Raw genomic sequence first — 25,387 nt, 5'->3', positions numbered from 1 at the left:
CAGCTGAGTCAAGTGAGCATGTTGCATGACTGAACTTAAAATATATTTGCCCCTGAGCTTATAAAGCAAATACTCGTCTTCTGCTGTGGTGAATCAGAAAATGAATCTCTCCTGGAAGCATTACTTGACATGGAATAAGTAAAGAGAAACCATTGTTCAAGCTCTGGTGTGGTCACAGCTGCTAGGAAGAAAAGGAGGTAGGATAAACATTATGCAGCAGCCCACAAATGTCTCTGCCTCAGCAGCAATAATTTAATTTTTAATTTTTAGAGTCTGTGTTTTCAACAACTCTTTAGAATTCCACCTCCCTACTGTTGCCAGCTGTGTTTGGGGGTTTATCAAATAAAATACAAAGGATTTTCTCACTATAGGATAAGAACAAGAAAAAATCTTCAGTTCCCCATCTTTCTTTTCATACAGTCTTGAAATAGATGCCCCAGGGTGGTATACAAGTGCTGTTTAATACATCTAACCACTTCTTTTCAAGGAGCAAATTGGAACATGAAATAAACTAATGGGTTAATTAGCTAATGCGTACAGCTTTGTTTGTTCTTATCACTCCTCTAAAACTGCTTTGAAATTTTGGGGGAAACATTGTTTGAATTGTGTGAATCTCAATAAGCTTCTGGCTTGAAGTAATCCCACAGTAAAGTGAAGTTGGAATAACACTCCTGGTACTCCTGTGCCCTGTTCCTGCTGTAGGAAATGAGCTATGCCTCCCGGCAGAACTGAAGCATACGAAATGCAAACTTACTAGGTACTTATATTTGATATTTTGTGAAGCTAATACACTCAATGTGGTGGCATCTGGCTTGAAATATGCAGGGAATGGCACTGCTTAGAAGAAGGTTGTTGACCCCCATTAAAAATAAAAAAAAATAAAAAAAAAATGAGCAAAGGAAGATGAAACAGGGAGATAAGACATCTTTGACACTTTGTTATAAGAACTCTCAATTTTCTCAGGATCTAAAAATGTTTACAAGCTTTATTAATAAATTTCAACACAAACTTCCCGTAAGACTTTGCCTTTCTTCCCAAATATGGGAATATGGGGTATCGCTGAATCATTTAAGGCATCTGCTAGGGAGGAAGGAATAAGGCCAGTGGAAAAATACAAAGATCTTGACTTTAGGAAATGGGGAGCCTGGTATTAGGAGTAAGAATTCAGCTGAGGGAAGGCAGACCCTGGACAGAAGAAGCAGCTTTAGTGTGACAGCATGGAGAGAAGATGAAAATAGGATGTGATCTGGTTTGGGAGAGGGTTGGTTGTTTTTATACCCATTAGCTCGGACACATCTGTGCTTTATCTGTAGCCTCGCACAGTAACTGGCCATCTAAATTCACATTAATGCTTTCTGCTTTAGATACACTGTACTTCAGAAATATTTCTTTGGTTCTGAAATTGTATAAATTTGAAAAAAAAATAAAAAGAGCTACTTGGTAAATACTTAGTCTTTTAAAAATGTTAAACTCACCAAAATGGAGATGTATTTCATCTTTTTTTTCTCACTTCTAGAGTACTTGACATGGTCTAGTAATGTCCAATAACAGATGCCAGCTCTACCCTTACAGATAGCTGCAGAAAAGTCAAGGAACAAGGTGCATGACTACCACAGGATGCAATCAGTGTCTTCCATCTTCTAAACACAATGTTTGTTTGTGAGCTTTTCAGTACCAGAACTACATCCACACACTCTGTTGCCCACATATTTAACCCACTGCATAGAAACAGCACAGCATATGCTAAATTGAATGCCCCCTGTGCCCTCTTGCCTAGTGAGTTCACCTGGTACACGAGGTGCTGTCTTAAAGATGGACAGACAAGAGCGTAGCATCGCCAGCCAACGAGTCTGCTTCTCATGCCTTTTCTGATGGCTTCAGTGACAATAGATTTTGCTGTTCTGCTATTACACAACTGAAACATCAAACGCTGAAATGAGGTGTGCAGACCTCAATCCTGCAATGTGTATGTGAGCACCTCTCTGGTGGCCAGCAGTGTAAAAGATGCCTGGGGTCTGACCAGTTTTACTTTTATAATCAGGATTGGACATCTGCTAAACTCTCCCAGTTAATCCCTTCATCATTTAGTGTGGCCCCACCTGCCTGGTACAATGATTGCAGCTAGGATGTGTGCAAGGACTGCTGACCATCACCTCAGGGGAGAAGTTATAAATGTCTCGAGTGTGGAGCTGGGTTTTCTAGCCAAATTTTCAGTAACTTGAAGGACCTGAGATACCAACTGGACTAGTCTTTTTATACATAAACAAAGCCAAAATTGTTAGTGAATTCAATTAAATGGGTTTAGCTTAAATTAATTTAAAGAGAAGAAATCTGTTTTTAAGATAGTATCACAAGGTAATCTATAAGAGAGTGAATGAAGTGCTGAAGTCGCACCACTACTTTCTCCCACAATAAGAGACTACATTAACTCTCAGTTTTTCTCACACCTTAGGCAGAGCGTGGCTGGTGAGAATGGAGAAAGCAAAGCCTGTCAAGAAATAGGAGTAGGTAGTGCTGTGCTCCCTGTGGGTGAGGTGAGTTTTGCCTCAGCTAGGCTGTACACAGTGCCCAGCGGAGTGGTGTAGTGCTGTAACTCATCCTGCACAGCACTGCGTCTAACTTTGTGTTGGTGTGCGTGCTCTTGTGTCGGGTGGAAGGGCTGACTTAGGTTCTTGAAACCTTCACGCACTTTGTGTTTCCTGAGCTGGATCGATCTGCAGAGTACTGCCTGTTTGTTTTATTTCGTGATTCGCCAACTTTTCCTCTGTCTTCCTAGGAATAGATACAGTGCTTAAATAAGAGACAGTGTGGTCAATGGCATCAGCTGCAATGTTCATCAGTTAAGGTTTACTGAGTGAGAGTGCCACGTTCAACTTTTAAAGGTGTTGAAAACACCCATACTGAACACTCCCATACTGGAGAGCAACTCCCAAGTTCTGCTCTGGCCCAATGAGGAATATTTCTGTGAACTTTACACATACATGCATGCATACTCCCTTCCAAATTGTGTGCTTCAGTGTTTTGGGAGCTCTGTAGGTGGCTGGGTTCCTAGTCCACAGGGATTTTTTTTTCCTCATCTTTTGAAGGTCTGTGTCAGTAATGGTAGACTCGGTTTACTGAAGAACAGCTTGATGTTGGAAGTTGTATTAGAACCTACCCGCGCTTCCTTACAGTAAAAACAAGCAAGCAGACAAACAAAACGCCCTAAAGATACAAAGCCTGGTAAAAGAAGGCGATGGGCTTTCCAGGAGGAGCCAGGGAGAGGTGAAGCCACCAGGAGTCTGTGGGCCCATGGGAAGAGTTGCAAGAACAAGTTGGCTGGCGAGAGAATGAGCAGAAGCATGAAGCTAAATACAGACCTCTGTCTTGTCAAAAATAAAATAAAAAAATCCCCTGGTGTCATCTACAGTATGCTTCATGTTACTTGGTCTATAAAGCTCCTTGCTCTAGTAGAAATGGGATCGTTCATCACTCATTTAACCTTCTGTTTTCTTTTTGACATATTTTTGTTTGTCTTAATACAGGCTACTTATGTGCTCAGGCTGAGCACAGGTGCAACGTACTCAGTCATCACCTATAACTTAATTACATAACTTTATTTTTAACTGAATTTTATGTATCTGAAAACATGAACAGAGGGTATTGGTTTGGTCTGTTCTAAACTGTACACTAACTCAGTAACAAGCAAGTGTTGTGACTTTCTGCATTATGAGGTCATCTCATTAGTGTGCTATTAAACAGTCTAATAATTAATGTCCTCATTGTGGTTTGTATTTTGCTTAGCATTCCAACTTCATTTAGAACTGGGAATTGAAAGCCTATTCAGCTAGGAAGTGTTGATGAAAAAGACAAAGATCAGCTGTACCTCCTCCCATTCAAAAAAGCAAACAAAAAATCATATATTCTAATTTTCCTTTTTGCTTTCTTTAAGTAGTTGGGATTATAGTTTTTTTTGTTTGTTTGTTTGTTTGTTTTTTAGTTTAGTTTAAATTAACTGATTAGAAACCAGTTCTTCATAGACAGCAGCAGTTCATACAGCATCTGTATAGGTAATGTACTTAATTTTTAGTGCTCACATGACTAGCCCCTCCACAGCAAGCTGATAGACTTCTTTGTACTGTGTAGTGTGGCCCTATCCTTGTGGTCAAAGGCAAAATGGTGTAACGAATGTGTGCTAAGAAGTCTGTAGAGTGCAGTTATCGTTAATTCCTTCCCCAATTTTCTTCAGGCTCTCTTCTCTGAAACCATGCCAGAGATGACAGAGAATGAGACACCTACTAAGAAGCAACATCGGTGAGTTTCTGTGGAAAAACGATTTGTGTGGTTCTGTAGTCTGTGGTCATATTGCAATGACAAAATTTCTAGCCAAACGTTTTTATGGGGTAATAAGGGTATTAATGAGAAGCTCTGAGGGTTGACCAGGATTGATCCAAAAGTCAGGGAACTATGGCTACAAACCTGCCTCTTGCTCTTCCCCTGTCTATGGTGAGTTATTTGTCAGGTGTGTCTACCTTGGCCACCAAGGCAAAGGAGTTTCTTTATCACACAAACTACCCAGATGCATGTGTAAGACTGCGTCACCACCTAGGTTAGACTGCAGCCTGTATTATTGCAGAGACTCCTTGCAGGTGTTGGGGGAACACTGTGCTCATTTTGATAGACAAGTTATTATCTCTATCTTAAATCTTCTCAAATCTCTGCTGGAAATCAAAACACACCCACAGGTTGACTAGCAAGTCTATAACCAAAATTTCTAACAAAGGGACTCAAAGTTCATTACAACCTCCCCAAGTCTTCATTCCTGTGTAGTAGGTGATTGATCTAACACTTGATGTGGCAGGGCAGCCCTTCATTCCCTAGTAACAGCATCCATCTTATACTACCTAGCCTTGTAGAATATGTCTTATGGTAAGAATGACAGATGATTGTTTTGTATATAAGTGGGAAAATTGTACTTTATTGTAAATTAAGAAAACAATGATCTCCTGCATGCATTTCAGTTCTGGTGGTGCATATTTTCAATGAACAGAAGATTCGTCTCTTCTTGAGTAGCTGTAGAACAGATGTGCAGGCTTCAGTGGCATTTATTTGACTTTAAGATGTTCATCTTCTGGCATGATTTCTTAGCAAATGTCTCCAGATACAGCCATCTGCAGTAACAGCACTGTCTTGTAAAGGTTGTCTGAGTTACACACTGCTTTTGGTGAGTTACCATAAACAGATGCCAACTCAAAGCACAAAAGGGTACGTGGCTGATAATAATCACACGTGTCATCCACATAGATCTTGCCTTCTCACTTCAGATTCCTTGTTACGTCTGGACTATGCTTTAACAGTGAGTGGAGAGCAGAAAATGCCATTCCACTTCTTGCAACTAGACTAAGAGGGCGCTGCTGGACAGAAATACTTTTGATTTTTTTTTTTTTTAATGAAACATTTCTTTTTCCATAAGACATGTGCTTGCTTTAGTAGATTTCCTGAAAGTATTTGCCTTACTGCATGAATAAGCTACATTCGATTTTTGTATGGAGAGTACGTGTTTAGGATTTACTGACTTCAAGCAAAGCAATTTGAGGCTTTGCACAGTGATCCTGCTTGTTGCTGTTGGTCCAGAAAGCCCAGATGAACATATGAAAATAAAGACAACCCTCACACCCCAAAAGCATAGACAGAATTTTGAGGCAGTAAAGAGGAAAAGTTGCAGAAGAACAGTAATTCAGGCTTCTCACACAAGGGAAACATTTCATACTAGAAGGTATGATATCTGAAGGTAACAGATCTGAAAGAATCAACTTGTGCGGTAATTTTTTCTCCTGTTTCATTGATTCTGTGAATGTAAAAGCAATGTTTCAAACAAACAGCATTCCTGTTGCTCAAAATTAATGCTTTTTTTTTTTTTTTTTTAAATAATTAGCTTTATTGAACATTGGATAGTGTAATAGTTCCTGCTGAACAAAACCATAAAAATTCTGCTCTGTCCTGTAAATAGGTAACAATAACCAAATTGAGTATTACAGTATGCTGTTTTGCTGGAATTGATTTAAGTCTGAACACTAATGATTTTTTTGTTAGAAACTGTTTAGTACCAATGTCTAATACCAATCCTTTTGAGTGTAACTTCTGCTGTGTTCTTGTTCAGAGCAGAATACAATATTCAGTATTTTTAACTGTAATTGAAATAAGAAAATGAGAGAAATTCATTTGTATGCAGATTTTTTTCCCTCTGTTTCATATCACTGTTTTCCCTTTATGCTTAACAGAAAGAAAAACCGGGAGACACATAACGCAGGTAGGAACATGATTTTTGGGTTTTGGTCTAGAAATAAGCACATATTCTTTGAACTATTAGAACATACTTTGCATGGAGAAGGTCCCCTCATAGGAGTTTATTACATTAAAAAAAAAAAGCCACCCTAACAAAAGCATCTTTCTGTGGTCCTGCTTAGAATACCTGTGCATAAGGGCCTCTTGATTGGTCTCCAGGTTGCTGTTTTCCACACAACATGTCCAAGTGTGAAAGTACGACCATGTACCCAATCTTACCATTGCTATTAAACTAAAAAGTGAACAATCTCTGTTCAGTTATAAAGGAAAATGAATGCACAGGCATTCACTTACAAATAATTATCACCTCATTTAAGACAGAGGTAAACACTTAAGCAAATCAGAGAGAGGTATCTCATCCAAGAGCTTTACAGGCTACATGGATTAGAAATACTTCTACAACCTGTCCCTTGGGCACCCACCAGCAATTCTGTGTGAATACCATCTGTATGTTTTAGGACTTACTTCCCTCGCACAGCATGCAGCCTTTTGTCTCTGTCAGATTTTAGCTTCAGTGTCATTTGATAGGTATCAGCAGAAAGGCTTCAGAAGAGTCTGACAGATTCATCTATATAGATAAGAAATGCTAGGCTCTGAATCTGGTCCTCCCTTCATTAAACAATACAAATGTGTGGTCTTTACAAACTCAAATGGAAAAAGCACTGAGCAGTTTCCATGTGGAAGCCGTGGAACATAAAGCTTGTAGGGCTGTACCCAGGGTGCGGCCAATTTCTTAAGGATTAAGAAGTATTAGGCAATAATCTTATCAAGCCTACTTTTAAGATTGCCAAACTCATTCTAATTCTCAGTTCCTGTTTTGCTTGCTGATAGCTTTCCAAAGTCTTCATCTTCTGGGCTGAACTCTGCAAGATGTGGGGACCAGCTCCCTCCAACCCTGTAGCTTGCTTAGTCATTAATATCTGGACAATCTGAGTAGAGCAGATAATACTATCAAAACAAAGGACTAGCACTTCACAACCACTGTGGTATCTGTATGTATAAAGAACAGTAAGAGATACAAAAACAAATTCCCAAGGATCATGGGTTTTAATGTCTATATAGCTGCTCTTGTATGACTGACCACTAGGAATACTGGTGAAACTGGCATCCATTAATGAGCTTTTAAATCCGTATATGGTGTAATTGGATAACATTATGTAAAAATTACAGGCTTAACTCTTCAGAGCTGTTAAATTGCTTTAGAAGGTAGGCTATAGGATTTCTTTAAAAGCTGAATGCAAATGTCTGCCTTGGCTTTAAATAATAGTGTGAAATGCAGCTTTAGTTCAGAGTAACTGATTTGATCAGTTTTTATTTCTTTAAGGAGAAATGTCTTTAAGGAGTCTGTTGTTCATTTGTTCTAAATGAGGGTAGCCTTTTGCTGTAGACATGTTAGAACTGGGAAGAAGTGCAATGATGTTCAAACATTGCCCCTGCCTTATGTCTGGCAAGTGACTTAGTCCTCAGAGCAGAGAGGACACCTTGTGGATATACTTTAAATGAGGTGTATGAGACAGATTCCCATGTGCTTCAGTTCCTTTCTAAATGGAGACTTGGGGCAATGCTTTTTATTTTCCCCCCCCATCAGACTTTGTCTTTGTTTTACATCATGAATTTCTTGCAGAGGACCCTTTATCTTGCTGTATTAGAATAGCATTTAGTGTATCTAGGCCTGTCTCTGTGAACACCTTTCAGTCTGCCCTGAAATAACAATAATAAATAAAAACTTCAGTAATTTGAAAAATGTAAATTGAAGTGACAGACTGCTGAAATAAAACTGCTTAAATCAGTATATCCTTGGTAAAGGAGCACAAAGTAAAGCATTGTTTCACCTGTAGAAAATGTACAGTAACCTTTGGGTATCTGTATGTATAAAGAACAGTAAGAGATACAAAAACAAATTCCCAAGGATCATACAGTACAGTAACCTTTGGGTTACTGTATGTTTCTGTATGCCATTAAAACAGCCCTGCTGTACAAAACATAAGGCACAGTGAATGACACATTGCTTCAAATCTTGACAGAGCTATGACAGAACTTTATTCAGGCTCTTGTGTAAAAAGAGCTTGCAGAGAAAACGTAGAAATCTCAAAAAGAAAAAACAACAAAAACTTACATAAGACTGAACTATATTGGAAAGAAACTGACAATGGAGGAAGACAGAGATTAATACTATCTGGAAAAAAAAAAAAGCCCAGAGGTACTAGATATGTAGTGTAGACCCTTTTTGCAACAGTGTCTAGGCCTCATGAAGAATTAAATGATGTTACTAGAGGACTGTAATTTAAACGACCTTCTCTAAATAGGTAATTTGCCGGAAATATTGTTTATTAAATATTTTCCTTAGTCCCAATTATAATTAGAACTTGCACAGCAGTTATAGCTTTGAACATAAAAATGAGAAACTGATAGTGCCTAGAGCTGGAGCTAGATTCTGTGTTGGCTGCTACATCAATATGAATTTAACATTCAAATCTGATAAAAAAAAAAAAAAAATCTCTCTTTTGGTGCTAAACTTCACCTTAGGATTTAAGAGACACACATTTTGTTCCTAAACCTGCAACTGATTCTTTAAATAATCTTGTTTCATTTGTTTTCTGTATGCATAGTTACTCTGTCTGCCTTGTGAAAAGGGTTTCATAGAAATCAGCTAAAAAGCATTATCAAAACCTGAATTATGAGTTGCAATAGCTCTGCTTTTTCCACAAAGGGGTCCTGAACATCCCCACCTTTTAAAGATACTGCTTCTTACATTACAGCTCTTAGTGTCATTGAATGCTAATTCAATAACTGAGCTTTACTTTAGAGGATTTTTTTACCCTACCATATTATTAAGGTCCCAATAGCTCAGGAAATAATATATTTACGAGCCCTTACGTTGGTATTGTCCTGCTGTTGACTTGTCCAACTAGATGACAAAGTGTGTATTATCTTTATTTAGTGGAGAGACATCGAAAAAAGAAGATTAATGCAGGGATAAACAGAATTGGAGAACTCATTCCCTGCTCTCCAGCACTCAAGCAGGTAAGTGTTCATTCAGAGGTACATAGAAGTTTCCTGTAAAATGCTTGTGTGTTTCCTTGTCCATAGAAGTATAAATACTTATTTCGCTATTTATCTCACAAAGATCACAGAACTGTCTGAATTAACGTGCTTGAAATCTTATTAGTTCTTAGTACTATTAAAAAAAAAACAAATAACAAAAAAACAACGATATGTAATAGACTTCCTTTTTGGAAATACAGGGCCACATTAATGCAGTTGTACAGACTTTGAGCTTCATATCTGAAGGTGTTGCACATAACTGTTGAAGGAATGAGTTGGACATGTGACCAACCAACTTTCTCTTTGATTCACATTTGCGGTATTTTTCAGAAGGCATGAGACAGACTCATTTGCCTGTAGCCATCTAGTCATCCTGCCGATGTCTGCCTGTCTGTCTGATCCACAGCTTCCCAAAGTTCTCATTAAAGGCGCCTGAACATTACTAACAACAGAAGATAAAAAACCTATTTCAGCTGCTGCCTTTCCTGTGTTGACCAAATAGCTGCTCACCCTCTCCTCCGATGAAAGGGTGGCAGGATGGACAGAAGTAGGTTGAATCTGGCCGATAGGTTGCTGGTTGGATTGTGCAGCTCCTGTTTGTCAAGTTGTTTTCTACTGCTTAATGTGGTCTTTGCAATGCTCAACTGGTGAAAACTATGGGTTAAGAAAAATCATTTTTCAGGTCATTCTCCAGTCCCTCCTCTGCCCTTTGCTGGTGATCGCTTAATGTCCCAAGATATAAATTGAATTGCATGTACATTTCTTTCTGTAGTCTTCGGTATAATGAGATGAAAGCAATTCTGAAAGTCAGATGCTAATAGTGAGGTAAGACAGTGTCCTTGTGAGAGATGAAAAGACACAATGACAAAGGCTGATGCACAGAAGCATCTTTTCCCAGACACAACAATCTACAGCAGAGACTATTACTACAGAACAGCAGAACAAGAAAGAAACAGAAAAATGAATGAGAAGTTTAGCAGGCAGAATGAACATTATCTTACAAAAAGAAGATGGTGGAAGGGTTATGGTATGTTTATTCATCCCATAGTATCCGGTATATTAGTTTCAAAATTATGCAAATGCTTCCCTGGATAATTGTTCTGTGATTGCTTCTTTTCTAATAAAATATGTATGAAGCCGTGTCCTGGAAATTTTGAGTCGTGTATATGTTTATTAGTGAACAATAACGATGCTTGCTGCTTGGATTCTGTGGCTTAGTATTTAGGTTTTGGCATCAGAAAATTTCAGCTCCGTCATGAAATATTTAGTTCTTTAAAAACTCAGAGCATTTTAAGGTCAGTATCACCCATGAAATTTCTGGTTCATCTTTTAATAAACAAAGAACAACAAAAAAAATGTTCAGAGAATCACTCTTTTTTTTTTTTTAAATGAAGACTGTTGGAATAGTTACAAGATCTGTTATTGGTAGATCCAATAATGATGAGGTTTCTCCTAATTTTTTCTTTGTTTTTCCTTTTAAAGAGCAAGAACATGATCCTGGACCAAGCCTTTAAGTATATAACAGAAATGAAAAGACAGAACGATGAACTTCTGTTAAATGGAGGGAACAACGAACAGGGTAAATAAAGATTTCACTGGAGGCTTTAGAATTTCTGTCACTTCTTTCCAATGCGTGTCTGTTAGTATTGGCTGACAACAAAGCCAGGGACTCAAAAGACTTGATGAATCCCAAGACATGCATGCAGGAAAAATACATCCACTTAGAATAACTTGAAACAAGAAGTGAAGAAAAGCCCAAGTGCATGTTCTTGTACATAGCTATGAGATATAAAGCAATTGTATTGTGATGTAAAGTAAAGAGCTCACAGGTAATGCAGTATCATCTAGCAGATTCCATCCCCATGTATTCTACTGTAACACGCAGACCAATTTCTGACACTGCTAGATTTTTTTCTTTGGAAAAACGGGGTTTCCTTCAAGCATATTCTTTTTTTCTCCTTCCAAATACTTTGAAAGTAGTAGCAATCTATAAAAATATAATACATAATATAAATTCTTATTTAACAGATGCATAAAAATACAGTGACGGAGATGTGACAGAAATAATCTCAGAGCTAATGTTGTGGTTTGTAGTTTTTATTTCTCCACATAGAATAGAATTCTATTAAATTGTTCATCTTGTTGATGTAATTGCATTTGACAAGCGTAGTTGATTTTCCTAGATAGGTGAGCTGACTTCCAGGTGCTGTTTTTTGTGGCTTTACAAAAGCACATTGTATTTAGTTTTGCATATCATTTTCGTACATAATGAAACTTAGTGTCCTGGAAGGTCATGAGATTACCGATTCAATAAAACTAATTTTAGTGCCTGCAAAGGATCAGGGAGAAAAAAAAAAAAAAAGATAGCTCACCATGTTTGTTTTTCAATTGGTAATTAAATGATTAGTGTTCAGTTTCATCTGTGTTTTTTTTTTTAAACTAATTAACATACTTAACTATTGGTAGTGGAGTATTCTGTGGCTTTCATTACTTTCCTGATCAATTGAAGGGTTTACCAGGATACTCTTAATTTACATTATTTAAACCATTTGAGGTTATTATTATTATCCATACATTGCTAGTGATGTATTTCAATATTGCATAGAACTTACTCTCCAAATCACATGGTAGTATTACCTGGTATTTGTACAGGTGCTGAAGTAACGGATTGCTCTCACTGTTTTGCAGCTGAAGAGATAAAAAAACTCCGGAAACAATTGGATGAACTTCAGAAGGAGAACGGGAGATATATAGAACTACTGAAAGCAAATGATATTTGCCTGTATGACGACCCTACGATCCACTGGAAGGGGAATCTCAAAAATGCAAAGGTTTCGGTTGTTATTCCTGGTGATCAGGTTCAAAAGAACATCATCGTCTATTCAAATGGGAGTCAACCCAATGGAAATAACCAGGGAGCATCTGTCCAGGGAATAACGTTTAACGTTAGTCATAATTTACAAAAGCAAACAGCCAATGTTGTGCCAGTTCAGAGAACTTGCAACTTAGTGACTCCTGTGACAATTTCTGGTATTTACCCTGCAGAAAACAAGCCACGGTCTCAGAGTACGGTTTCTCCGCTGGCACCCGCTCAGCCAGTCCCAGCAGGGAACGTTCTTGAGCTTTCCACCCTAGAGAATGAGCAAGGTGTGCTTGTTACAGCCACCTCACAGAGCACTTCTCAATCTGGAACAGAACAGGAACTCCAGCGTTCTCTAAGTAATACATCACAGAATGATCAAAATCTCCCCAAAAGTAAAAATGATGAGGGGTGCCCGAAATTAATGAAGAAAACACTCCTGCAGGGAATCAGCCTTCCTTCCAGTGCCTCCACGGAAGCCTCTCAAGTTCAACAGGTGAATGCAACCTGCTCAAAAACACCCAATTCTAGGAATGAATTTCAAGAAAGCTGTGTAATTTCAACCAGTGACACAGGTTGCATGCCGTCTGTGAGACTGTCTAGTACAGATAGCTTTTCCTCTGTCAATGTCCTCAAAAGTACAGACTTGGTAAGTAGTGCTGGAATGCCCATGACTTCTGCAGCAGAAGGAATTAAGGCTGTAACGGCAATAAGCACTCTGCCTGCCAGTCCCCTAGAGAACTGCTGGTCTTTTTCAGGCTCTACAGGCGTTGGCACTTCAGACTTGAAAAACATGAGTAGCCTTACACGCATGCCTTCAGCTGGAAACACACAGACCACGTGGACAACTTTGCAGCTAGCAGGCAATACGGTTCAGCCACTAAGCCAAACACCATCCAGCATGATGACTGCGCTCCTGAATGAGCCCGGTAACGGCGCTGGTACTGTATCTCCTGCTCACAGCAGGCCTTTGACTACAAGCATTAGTCTAAGTACTTCTCTGCCTGGAGACGTGCAGGCAGCTGAACAAATCGTAGTTACCTTGCCCTCGTGTCCGTCCTTACCTATGCAGCCATTAATCAGCCAGCCACAGGTTAAAACTCAGGCTGCAGGAAATATCCTTCCACTGAATTCAGCTATGCAGGTGATTCAGATGGCGCAGCCAGTTGCGTCAGCCGTAACAGGAGCACCAGCCAACCAGAATGTCATAATTCTCCAGCCTCCAAACACCACGCCGTGCCCTCCAATCGTGAGAGCAGAAGTCCCTAGCCAAAATGTCAGTCAACAAATTGTAATTATACAAGCTGCTAGTCAGAATCCGCTTCCTCTCCTCTCTGCCCAGCCTTCTGCTTCTGTAAGAGTTCCCATGAATGGGCCTGCTGCGATCGCAAACTCTAGCAACTCCGTACAAAATGCCCCTCTTCCACAGACTTTTGGGGGGAAACACCTTGTCCATATATTACCAAGACCATCCTCTTTGCCATCTTCTAGCTCTACACAAACATTTTCAGTTACGATGTCAAATCAGCAGCATCCTCAAACTATCTCATTGAACGGGCAGCTTTTTGCATTGCAGCCCGTGATGTCTTCATCTGGAGCTGCCAACCAAGCCCCTATGCAAATTATTCAACCCACCACCAGCGAAGATCCAAACACCAACGTTGCCCTCAATACATTTGGTGCTTTAGCTAACCTCAATCAAAGCATATCACAAATGGCCGGACAAAGCTGCTTACACTTGTCTCTCAGCCACCCTGCCAATCCCACGACTGTCCATAACCAGATCGCCACGGTTAACTGCGTGTCGTTACCAACTTCGGTGGCGTCTGCAATATCTGCAGAGGGTTCAGTCTTAGCTAGCGCATCTAATTCAATAAACGCTTCCCCCAAAAAAGCTGCTGCTGGCTTGCCAGCTAATACAAAATCAAAAAGGACAAACAAAAAGCCAAGTACTAAAAAACCCGTGGCAGCCAACAGTAAAGTGTCCTGTCCAGCGATTCCTTGCAAAGATGCGGGGAAGGTAGACTGTGCTCCTGTGGAAACTGCAGCAAAGCTTGCAAACAGTGAGGGGCTGCCTGAAACCACTCCGGCAGCATCGCAAGCTTTGGCTACGTCGCAGGCGAGCGGTGTGGCAGCACCAAGTGTTGCTGAGTGTCATTCCAAAGAGCCTGCGTGCTCTGAGCAGGTGGCAGGATCCTGCCCTGTGCCAGAGCTGCCTGCATCCTCGCCCCTGCAGCCCACGGTGTCCGAACCATTGGTGCCAGACCCGCCGGCTGCCAAAGATGCTGCTCCTCTCCCGCAGGTGTGTCGGTCTCAGAGCAATCCAGCCGCTGCTTCTGCCTTGTCAGAGGCTTCTGCACCCTGTGAACCCCCTGGCACCTTAACGACCTCTCGTACTGAAGCACATGTGACAAATCCTCAGGTTGCTGGGATGGCAGCAGCACAGAGCAGCGCAGCAGATCACACTTCCAAGGCAGGAGCAATTTCAGAGTCCTGCACTGTTGCGCAGGATTCTTCAATTATAATGCAAGATGCGGACTTGTTAGAGGGGCAGGGTCTAACCAAAATGCTGTCCGATCTCACAAAAGAAAGAACAGCTGAGGAAAAAAACTCTTCTTTTACCGTTCATGGGGAACATTCTAATTTTCCCATGGAAAACTCAAAATCAGCAGAATCAAATGTTGATTTGCCTGAGAAACAGGAACTTCTGTTAATGAACTCGGAGGGAGATTCTCTCTCCCAGCATCACACCTGCATTTCTGATCAGGAAGTAGTTAGTGCTTCCCTCATTGCCAGCAGGCAGGCAGACTCCCCAATGTCCACCAGCTCTGGTAGCAGTCGAGGCTTCTCAGTGGCGTCGATGTTGCCAGATACCACCAGAGAAGATGTTACGAGCAGCACATCAACCAGTACGTGTAACAACTGCACGTTTTCAGAACAACCCGACATCGTAGCTCTTGCAGCAAGAGCTATTTTTGATCAAGAAAACCTTGAGAAAGGTGGAGGAGGAATGCAAGTTAACATGAGGGATGCCATCCCTAAGTCAACTGAGGTTTCATCTTTGGAGAGAGAGCAAGCGACTTTCAAACCTTTACCAGCGAAAGAAAGCAATGCAGGGCCATTAGAGACAGCATCCAACAAATTCAGTGCTCAGGATACGGTGCAAGCAAACGTTGATAGACAAGTTGAAAAACCAAGCTGTTCCGTAGGAGGTGTGGAGACCTCAAACACTTCTTTGCAGATTTCAGCCTCCCAGTCACCAAGCATAACCAGTTTAAGCGTGAATAATCTCATACACCAGAGCCGCATTGTCCATCCCCTTGTGAGTTGCCCAAGTTTATCCCAGCCTTCAGAGCCACCAAGTGTTCCTGCAACGGTGAGCCTCTCCCTCCCATCTAGTTCGTATGTCAACCAGTCTCCGGGACCAGCTATGATGAATGAATATGCTCAGGAGCAACTGAATGCTATCAGGGCAAACACCATGCAGGCCCCCCAGCTGCAGGAATCGCACTTAAAGCAGCAAGGCCACGAAGGTCGCAAGGACTCCGCCAAGCGGGCTGTGCAAGACGACCTTCTGCTCTCCACAGCAAAGAGGCAAAAGCAGTGCCAGACAGCACCTCTAAGGCTCGAAGGGATGGCGCTGATGAACCGAACACCGGAGAGCATTGCTGATCAAACGCAGATGCTGGTCAGTCAGATTCCTCCTAACTCATCAAATTCAGTGCCATCGGTGAGCAATCAAGGGCACACGGATGGCCTTAGCAGGTTATTCCCATCAAACAGCAACTTCGTAACGCCAGCTTTGCGACAAACTGAAGTCCAGTGCAACTCTCAAACATCGATTTCAGAACAGCAAGGTCAAGCAGGGCAGCACTTGCAGCCGATTCAGCACGGTCCCTCTCAAGGCATATCTCATCTCCACAGTAATCATCCCTACTTAAAACAGCAGCAGGCTGGGCAGTTAAGAGAAAGGCACCACTTGTACCAGCTGCAGCACCATGTCACTCACGGGGAAAACTCAGTCCACTCTCAGCCCCACGGTGTCCACCAGCAGCGAACAATACAGCAGGAGGTGCAAATGCAAAAGAAACGAAATCTTATCCAGGGAAGCCAAGCCACGCAACTTTCTCTACAGCAGAAACACCATGGGAGTGATCAGACGCGGCAAAAAGGTGGTCAGCCTCATCCTCACCACCAGCAAATGCAGCAGCAGATGCAGCAGCACTTTGGAGCTTCCCAGCCTGAAAAGAACTGTGAAAATCCCGCAACAAGCAGAAACCATCACAGCCACCCTCAGAGCCATATAAACCAGGAAATTATGCATCAACAGCAACAAGATGTTAGCAGCAGACAGCAAGGTTCAGCTTCTGAACATGTATCAGGGCATAATCAGATGCAGAGGCTTATGACCTCGAGGGGCTTAGAGCAGCAAATGGTGTCCCAGGCAAGTATCGTAACCAGGCCATCGGATATGACTTGCACTCCTCACAGGCAGGAGAGAAACAGGGTCTCCAGCTATTCTGCTGAAGCACTCATTGGGAAGACACCCTCTAATTCAGAGCAGAGAATAGGAATCTCTCTTCAAGGCCCTAGAGTTCCTGACCAGCTCGAAATGAGAAGCTATCTCGATGTTTCTAGGAATAAAGGGTTGGTCATTCATAATATGCAGGGCCGTATATCTGTCGATCATACGGTTGGCTCAGATGTGCAACGGCTGTCTGATTGTCAGACCTTTAAGCCAGCAGGACCCAATCAACAACCAACAGGCAATTTTGACGTACAGGCCTCAAGGAACAGCGAAATTGGTAATTCTGTGCCATCCCTCAGGGGCATGCAGTCGCAAGCTTTCCGAATTGGTCAAAATACCGGGCCGTCCATCGAAAGACAGAAGAGGTTGCCTTACCCGCCAGTGCAGGGTATTCCAACAGGAAATACCCTTCCATCAAGGGAAAATGAAAACACATGCCACCAAAGTTTTATGCAGAGTTTACTTGCCCCTCACCTCGGAGACCAAGTTAGCGGAAGCCAAAGATCCCTCCCAGAGCATCAGAGGAATACGCAGTGCGGCGCGTCCTCCACGATCGAGTACAGCTGCCCCCCGGCACGAGAGAGCGTCCACATCCGAAGGGATGGTGACGGTCAGACCAGGGAAAGCTGTGACATGTCTATCGGTTCAATTAACACAAGGAACAGTTCTTTAAATATTCCTTTCTCGAGTTCTTCTTCCTCAGGAGACATTCAGGGTCGAAATACAAGCCCAAACATTTCCGTACAGAAGTCCAATCCCATGAGGATGACCGAGAGCCATGGGACAAAGAGTCACATGAATACGCCAGTTTCTAGCAACATGCATGGCGTCGTGAGGCCCACTCACCCTCACCCTGCAGTTTCTCATGGAAATGGTGAACAAGGGCAACCATCCGTTCGTCAGCCAAATTCTTCAGTTACTCAACGGTCCAGGCATCCCCTGCAAGATAACGGAGGCTCTAAAATACGTCAGCCCGAAAGGAACCGGTCTGGAAATCAAAGACACGGGAATGTCTTTGACCCTAGTCTTCCCCATCTTCCCCTGTCTACCAGTGGCAGTATGATCCTCGGGCGCCAGCAGTCTGCGATAGAAAAAAGAGGAAGCATCGTCCGCTTTATGTCGGATGGCTCCCAGGTGTCTAACGATAACGCAGCCCCCGACCAACACACGCTCTCCCAGAACTTTGGCTTCCCTTTTATTCCAGAGGGTGGCATGAACCCGCCAATAAACGCCAACGCCTCTTTCATCCCACCCGTTACCCAGCCTAGTGCCACTCGGACGCCAGCCCTAATCCCGGTTGATCCTCAAAACACGCTGCCGTCCTTCTACCCGCCGTACTCCCCCGCCCATCCCACTCTTTCCAATGACATTTCTATCCCTTACTTCCCCAATCAAATGTTCCCTAATCCGAGCACAGAAAAGCCAAGCAGCGGAGGTTTGAACAATCGGTTTGGATCCATTCTGTCCCCTCCCCGGCCTGTTGGTTTTGCTCAGCCGAGTTTTCCTTTGCTTCCAGATATGCCGCCGATGCACATGACCAACACGTCACACTTATCCAATTTTAACTTGACGTCTTTGTTCCCAGAAATAGCCACAGCTCTTCCTCCAGATGGTTCAGCAATGTCGCCTTTGCTTTCCATTACAAACACATCTGCTTCAGATTCTTCCAAGCAGTCCTCGAACCGACCTGCCCACAATATAAGCCATATTCTAGGTCACGATTGCAGTTCAGCTGTATGAAGACTGATCGACTGACTTCTAGTCTGATGCGTTGTTTATATATTTAAGGAAAAGAAAACGGATCTTACTGGCATCCCTGAAGAGCCCATTCATAGCATCACTGTTTATTTGCCTAAATGTATGTATATGGGTACGTTTTGTATTTATATACACACTGTATTTCCACCCACCTTACTAACTTTAAAGCACCAGTGCCTATAGCAATGCTTACTTACAAGAAAACGGTAAGAATGCAACATTTAGAGCTGTGCAAATATTGATTGTTGATTTTACAACAATCGAGTCTGATGGCTGATTGTCCCGGGATAATCGCCACCCTCAGTAGTACTTGGATGTAAAGAAAGAAGTGAGAACATCCGAACGAGAGAGAGGAAAAAATGCTACAGATTTCATTTTAATTGTGATGTGTTTACCTAAAACTATAGACGAACTTGAAGTGGCTTGGGTTTCTCTTCTTCCTTTGTAAAATATTTTCAGGAGCCTCATAACAAGTCAAGTCTGTGTTAATCCAGCATTATTTGATAAAGCCATTCGTTGTGCAGCTTTTGTCTCTTGAAGCTTGTCACATACACGTGATTTAAGGCTGACTTTACCTGGCAAAAATTACTGTGTCTCTATGGTCAGCAATTAAAAATACTGGTTTAGAAAATTGAGATTTCTTTAAAGCATGACTTTGCGTTTCTAAGACAAAATTTATTTGGATCTGTTTTAGGAATGGCATCTGTTACTGCTGAACTTGGTCAACATTTTAATGCAGCTTACTACCCCTCCTGGGGTAGTCAGCAGAGACAGCAGCCCTCTTTGTTGCCATTTCATTGTTCATATGCTGCAAGTTACCTCAGGGTGTTTCTTGAACCTTGTTTAGCACCTTCTTAATGTCTTTTTTTTTTTTTCCCCCCATCTCCTCTTTTGGCCCATGCTCAAACACCAGCTTTCTGGTTTCTAGGAGTGTCAGCCCTATTGGACAGCACATGGGAGGAGCACTGTGCCCACGGCACCCCACAAAATTAATGGGGATCCTCGTGGGCACAGCAGCTCCTTAACATTGCCGACAGCGTCGGGGCCTAATTTAATATCAGTACTTTGCACTTGAATGCACCTTTTGTCTAAACCCGTATGACTGTGGGTGAAGGAGGAACACGAACGTGTCAAGATTGAAATATTGCATACCAGGAAGACGTGGTTTGAGCATTGTGAGGAAGGGGGGACGTGTTTGTGCGTGCATGAGGGATGCAACGAATGTGTGTGCGCTAGCCAAGTCTCCAGTATGCTTCCACAGATTTTGATCCTATTTCATTGAATGGAAAGGGAAAAACTAGGTAAGGTTAATTTATTTAATGGCTCTACAGTGTGATTTTTTTTTTTTAAGGCACAAATACGTTTTTTAAGTGTGTGGAAATACCATTTCCGACTATATTCTTCAAATAGCATGGTAGCTTCAGGTTTCCTCATATGCAATCTTCCCACACCCGGCTGGCAGGCTTTAGCATAAAAAAGAATTGGGCAAAACAGGCTGTAGTCCATCCTGGTGATGTCTCCTTTCTTATAACCTGGGGTATGATGTTTTCCTGCAAAGCTAAGTGAAACGGTTCTGCTTCCAATCGGGGATCACCTTTTAATTCAGATGAGGAATATCTTTAGGACACTAAACGTAAGTGGTGCTTCACTATTTTTGTGTTTATTAGAGCTAACTGATGGAACCTTTATTTTACTTCAGAGCACGCCTGCTTTTCTGCACTTGCCTCAGACCAGCAGCGTGTGCTCCATGCAGAGCCGTAGCCTCAGGAATGACTGCCAGTCCTCAGAGCTGAGCGGGCAAACTGCAGGTCTGTGTTTGGTCTGAGCCATTCTTATTCTCATGAAGTGGCATTTGTTATGAGTAAGCATATTTGGCTTTCAAGATGTGAGAAGTTAAGCCCTGGTTTAGGGACTTTACTTAAAGATGTTAATCCTGCTCATCACCCACGTCGTACTGCATTAGTGTCCTCTGCTGGGAAAGCTCCCCTGCTCCATGATGTCTTTCAAAACTGGAGAGAGCCTGTAAGCTTGCCTGGATATCTTTGTTCCTTCATGTTGATTTCACAATTAATTTCATTGGTCTTGTATCAAGGTTTAATGCGATCATGAGTATTCGGTATAGAACATATTGCTTGTGTTGGTTTTTTGTTTGTTTTTTAAGGTGTACATTGTTTTCTGAACAGGCAGTAACTGCATCAGTAACATTCGTGTGCCCCGTTTCTGTTTCCAAAGATGACCAAAAAAGCAATCTTATTCCCAGGACACCTGTAGCGCAGGCCATTACCACGGAGGCATCTCAGTGGTGTAAGGACTGTGATTTTGCAGCAACTGCACAGTTTGCTGGTGTGTGGCTCAAAACTAATCACTGTATCACCTTCATTCTTCTCTAGAGGATTGCACCTTGTGTTGTCTATTCTTCCCCCCCCCCCCAGATTCTATTATTTTCACTGTTGACTGGCATTCAAATCAATTTAATTCAAGAGAAATTGGCTCTGATGTGTGGTGCTTTGGGCTAATTGGCAGCTGGGGCTGGTTTTTGCTCTGTCTGGCCGGGTGCCCTGCTTTGAGAGTGACTTGTGGGCTTGCCATGGAGCTCAGCTTCTCACATTGGTGCTCGCCTGCCTGTAGGTTTGACGTTTGATGGGCTGGATATTTTGCATCAAATGAGAGCAAACGAGATGTTAGGTACTTCTGTTAGCTTTTAATTATGGAATTGCTTTGGTTTTCCTCTTCACTGCAAACTGATTACCCCCGCCTTTCCACATGGACCAGGCCACAACTCAGCTTCTTGCATTTTTTCTGTAGTTCAGGACTTTGGCACCTTGGTGCTTCAGCTGTCTGAGCGCTGGCCCTTTCCGAGGGCTTTGCTCTCAGCATGAGGAGCGAGTGGAGCGTCTTCACTGTTGAGCTGAAAGAATATTTTTCTTTTTCCCCTTCCCCTAACATTGAAACTGTTTCTAGGTATCAGGTTGATGAAATTTTAAGGAAGGCTTACCTTACCTCAGACCATGCCCTTTTTTGGGAAAAAAAGCGTGTGAAAAAGGAGCTTCTGTAAGTTTTGCTGATGAAATAATTGCTCTACTTGTTGTCATAGGAATTCTATAGGCAAATGCATTTTATTCAGCAAACTTCCATCATGCCAAGAATAATGACTTGGTATTTTAAAGTCCTCTTGTTTTTAAAAATATATTTGGAAAAGATTTCGTGGTTTTAATTGTAATTTATTGTTCTGAGAGTGGAATTGTCTCTTCCAGAACGGTTCCACTGGATCTTTCTGAAGGCTGCTTACTCTAAGTGGGGGGTTGCTTTGTATTTGAAGAGAGGAAAAATACTCCGTATCGGTTAATTTAACAATATAGTAGCGAAAGGGAAATGTTCAGAACTACCTCCGGGGTGGGACTGCCACAGTGGACAGGCGTTGTGGCTTTCAGCTTGTCCTAAACGAGTTCAACAAAAATAGCAAACGGGCAGAGGGCTGAGTTGCGGGTATTTTCATGTAATCCTTGATTAATCCCTTAAGAAACCTGGGTGAATACGAGCAGGATCAGATTAAGCTGAAAGCAGGCAATAAACCAGTAATGTATTAACACTGCTGTGAGTCTGATTGAGAGAGAGGAGCTCATTTAAGCGCAGCTAAGGAAATGTGGAAATGACTTGAGGGTGTGTGTGAGCCGTACCGGAGTGTGTCTGGTATCTCCTGCAGCCACAGCACTGCTGCCCGGGGGCAGAGCACCTCTCTGAAGAGAAACTCCCTGTGCTGGGGCCGCCACGGGTTTGCACAGCTTGCATACGGCACTTTAAAGCTGCGCTGCTGCTGCAGTCAGTCACCAGTGCTGTTGCAGAAACAAATCGTTCGGCAGGGCGACTGCAAAGGGCGTCACTTTGTTATTTCTGATCTCCTGGTCTCTTTTTCACCTTGTTCAGAGGTACTTGTGCAGCCCTGGCTCCAGGACTTCATTCATTCATTCCTTTCCTCTTGTTTTCCTTTCTCCCACTGCCGCCGACCCAGCACTGCCAGCAGCTGTGAGGACAGGCATGCCCGTGCAGACGCAGGTTTGCACGCAGCTCTGCCTTCAGCCTCACGCTGCCTCCCTCTGCTGTCCTCAGTTAGAGCTAAGACCGACGCTTCATTCCCACTTGTTACACTGAGAGCAAATTATCCTGTGAAGCAGTGATTTACCAGAAATGTTTGGTCACGATGATACGAAAGTCTTCTCTCTGCTAAGAATCCTTACTTAGTTCCATAAAAGCCATTATTAGTTGCTGATACCAGTTTTTGTACGATAATTTCAGAAGAAACCTAACAATTTTTACAAGCAGGTTCCAGGTTTGCAATATGCTGTGCAGTTGCAGCGATCACAAATGTGAAACAGCCGAGACAGCAGTGGTTGTACCCCTGTTCCTGCCTGCTCACTGTGAGAAGGAAAGCAAAGATGGATTTTGCCAGAGGAGATTAATCAAAGATGCTGTTGCCCTCCACAATGTAAATTATTTATATTCAGTCCAGAATTTTCTGCTGTGCTCCTGTTTTATACAGCTGTAAATTACTTGGATACAGCGCCACTGGAACGTCCTTACTATTTTGTAATGGAAAAAGGAAATCCGCAGTAGAATATATAATGAATGAATAGGAACATCACCTTGCAATTGTAAATAAGATCTTGTTCTGTTTATTTTGACATCTTTTTACAAATGTGTTGCATTTGGGTGTAAATATCCCAAACCATGACCTTGTTCAGAGTTCTGAGATTTCTATTGTTAAATGTAATACTTTGTTTAATAGCTGTAATAATTATTTGTATAGATATGAACATGATAGTATTTTATTAAAAAAAAAGGAAAAACGTTCTCTGAGTACTGGGTTCTTTTCTGGTGCAGCTTCTTTCCCTGTGTAAAAAATAAAAATGAAGTGAGATGGAAGGCTTTCAAGGTAAGTAAAAATAAAGTTTTGCTTTGAGAGTAGGAATTTAGTTATGCTTTTCCATCAATCCATATTCAGTAAGTATACGGGAATGATGTGCCACTTTATTTGGATATATATAAAACTATGTGATCCAGAAGAAATGTGTACTCAATCTAAATAACGCAAAGCAAATATTGGCCCTGCACAGGTGGCAGTCATCAGTGCCTTATCGCACCTTCCCGCCCATCACGCTTGCAGGCCTGCTCTGGGACAAAGGCCCCGATCCTGCCGGGCTCATACAGGTGCTGCGAGTACAAAAGCACCGCTGAGCCTGCCTGGAGCTGGTTCTTCCCCTGCACCACCCAAAGTCACTTGACTCGGTGACAGCGCTGCGCTGGCTTCTGCTCAGGAAGGTGTTCAAGGCCAAGGCAGGTGCAGCACTGAGAACGGTGTTGCAGGAGATAGATATATAAATATATAAGTGTATATATAAAGCCAAAAGTTAGTAGTGCTTACAGAACCAGCAAATGCTTGTACCATGACTTAGCAAATCAGCACATGTTTGTATTTAATAACCAACTGTTGAAAACAGTATCCGTGCAGATAGGGTGGTTTTCACCGAGGGAGGAAAAAAAAAAAAAAAAAGGAAAAGATTCACTGGGAAACTGAAGTGTTTGTTCCTCTTCTCAAGAGGTGTCAGAGCAGTTTGTGCTGAGCGTAGGAGGGATGAGCACATGGTAGTGGAAGCAGGGACCACGCGACCAGTGAGTGCTGCAGGACCAGCACCAGGAGCTGCTCTGTCGCTGCTGAGGGCTGCCCGGCCCAGAGCTGCTCAGGGGCCAAGCCAGAGCCAGAGCCGCTTCTGCCAGCACTGGGTTTGAGGTGAGAGAACTGAAGCACGAACAGACAGCAGGGAGGGCAAAGGCAAGAGGAAATTTAAGTCGCCGCATCAAGCTATAGGCACAGAAGCAGCAGGGAGACGATTCCAGCTCCTCCTCCCCCCTGTCTTGGCGTGAGGCGCCTCTCCTTGTATTTAGCTGTTTTTCTGCTCCTTCTGTGCCAGCCGCTCCCGCACCGCTGCTGACACCTTGCTGTGTGCCTGCCGTGCTCAGCGCAGCGAGCCCATATGCTGCTCTCCTACCTCCTACGCTGACCCTTCCCACTGCTGTTCAACACTGCAGTTTCTGCTCTCAGAGACCATGACCAGCTTTTTGGTTAGCAACAAGAGCAGGCTTGGAACAACCTCTGAGACTACAAGAGGCGAAGCTGCCGCTTTTTCTCCTCAGCTAAACCCAGGTTAAAGCAGTCCTGCAGGCAAAAGGCCATCCTGCACCCGGCTGAGCAGCGCAGAGAGCAAACAGGACTTTGGATCAGCCCCACCAAGAGCAGGATCCTGACACCCTGCCAAGATCAACAGGTTCTGAAATTGACGTCACTCCCCTGCCCAGCCCTGTCTCAAGGGGTCTGAGGGAGGCAGAGTCTGCAAAATCTTGTAAGAAACTGCACTGGAGGCACTGGCCAGAGCTGCCCACTTCGTGATGCTCCAGCTGCTGGTGTTGACGGGCCATGTTCTCAACCCCTCTGTGCTCCCAGCATCGAGGATTTAGCCCATGCACTGCAGTGTAGCCCACACAGAGCCGTGTAAACCCACCACAAAGGCCCCCACGGGGCTTGGCCTGCACTTCTCCAGGCACTTGCTAGAACAGGAGATGGCCAGCGCAAGGCCCACGGTGAGGACTCCATCAGGAAGTTTTCTCCCTTCTCCTGCCACATCTCCAGTCCTGCCCCAAAAGCACTGCCTTGCTTGCTTGTTGACTCACCTCACCAAGTGACTTCTTCACACAGCCCCCAGGTGCCCCCACGCAGCCCTGCCTCCGTCCTCTGCTCCTCCTCGTGGAGCCAGGAATAAAGAGGCAGAGAGGAGAGGGCACAGAAGGTGCTGGCAGCGCTCAGTGCCATCACCGAGCAT

General features: G+C 42.9%; 1 protein-coding gene across 1 annotated transcript in view; it reads left to right on the top strand.

The window, feature by feature from the left end:
• The window catches only part of USF3 (upstream transcription factor family member 3), a gene marked incomplete at its 5' end in the record, with an annotated part of 30,572 nt that extends 7,322 nt beyond the window's left edge, over positions 1-23,250 (top strand). Inside the window, 5 exons of the mRNA XM_084289701.1 lie at positions 4,229-4,293; positions 6,261-6,289; positions 9,266-9,348; positions 10,852-10,948; positions 12,058-23,250. Coding sequence (XP_084145827.1) covers positions 4,229-4,293; positions 6,261-6,289; positions 9,266-9,348; positions 10,852-10,948; positions 12,058-18,497 — 6,714 coding nt within the window. The 3' untranslated portion in view covers positions 18,498-23,250. The remainder of the gene's footprint in view (positions 1-4,228; positions 4,294-6,260; positions 6,290-9,265; positions 9,349-10,851; positions 10,949-12,057) is intronic.
• Between the last annotated feature and the right edge of the window lie 2,137 nt (positions 23,251-25,387).

The sequence above is a fragment of the Netta rufina genome (assembly GCF_964035555.1).
Source record: "Netta rufina genome assembly, chromosome: 1".
Taxonomy (NCBI): Eukaryota; Metazoa; Chordata; class Aves; order Anseriformes; family Anatidae; genus Netta; species Netta rufina.
The sequence above is the reverse complement of the archived record's forward strand: the minus strand, read 5'-3'. Positions and strand labels throughout refer to the sequence as shown.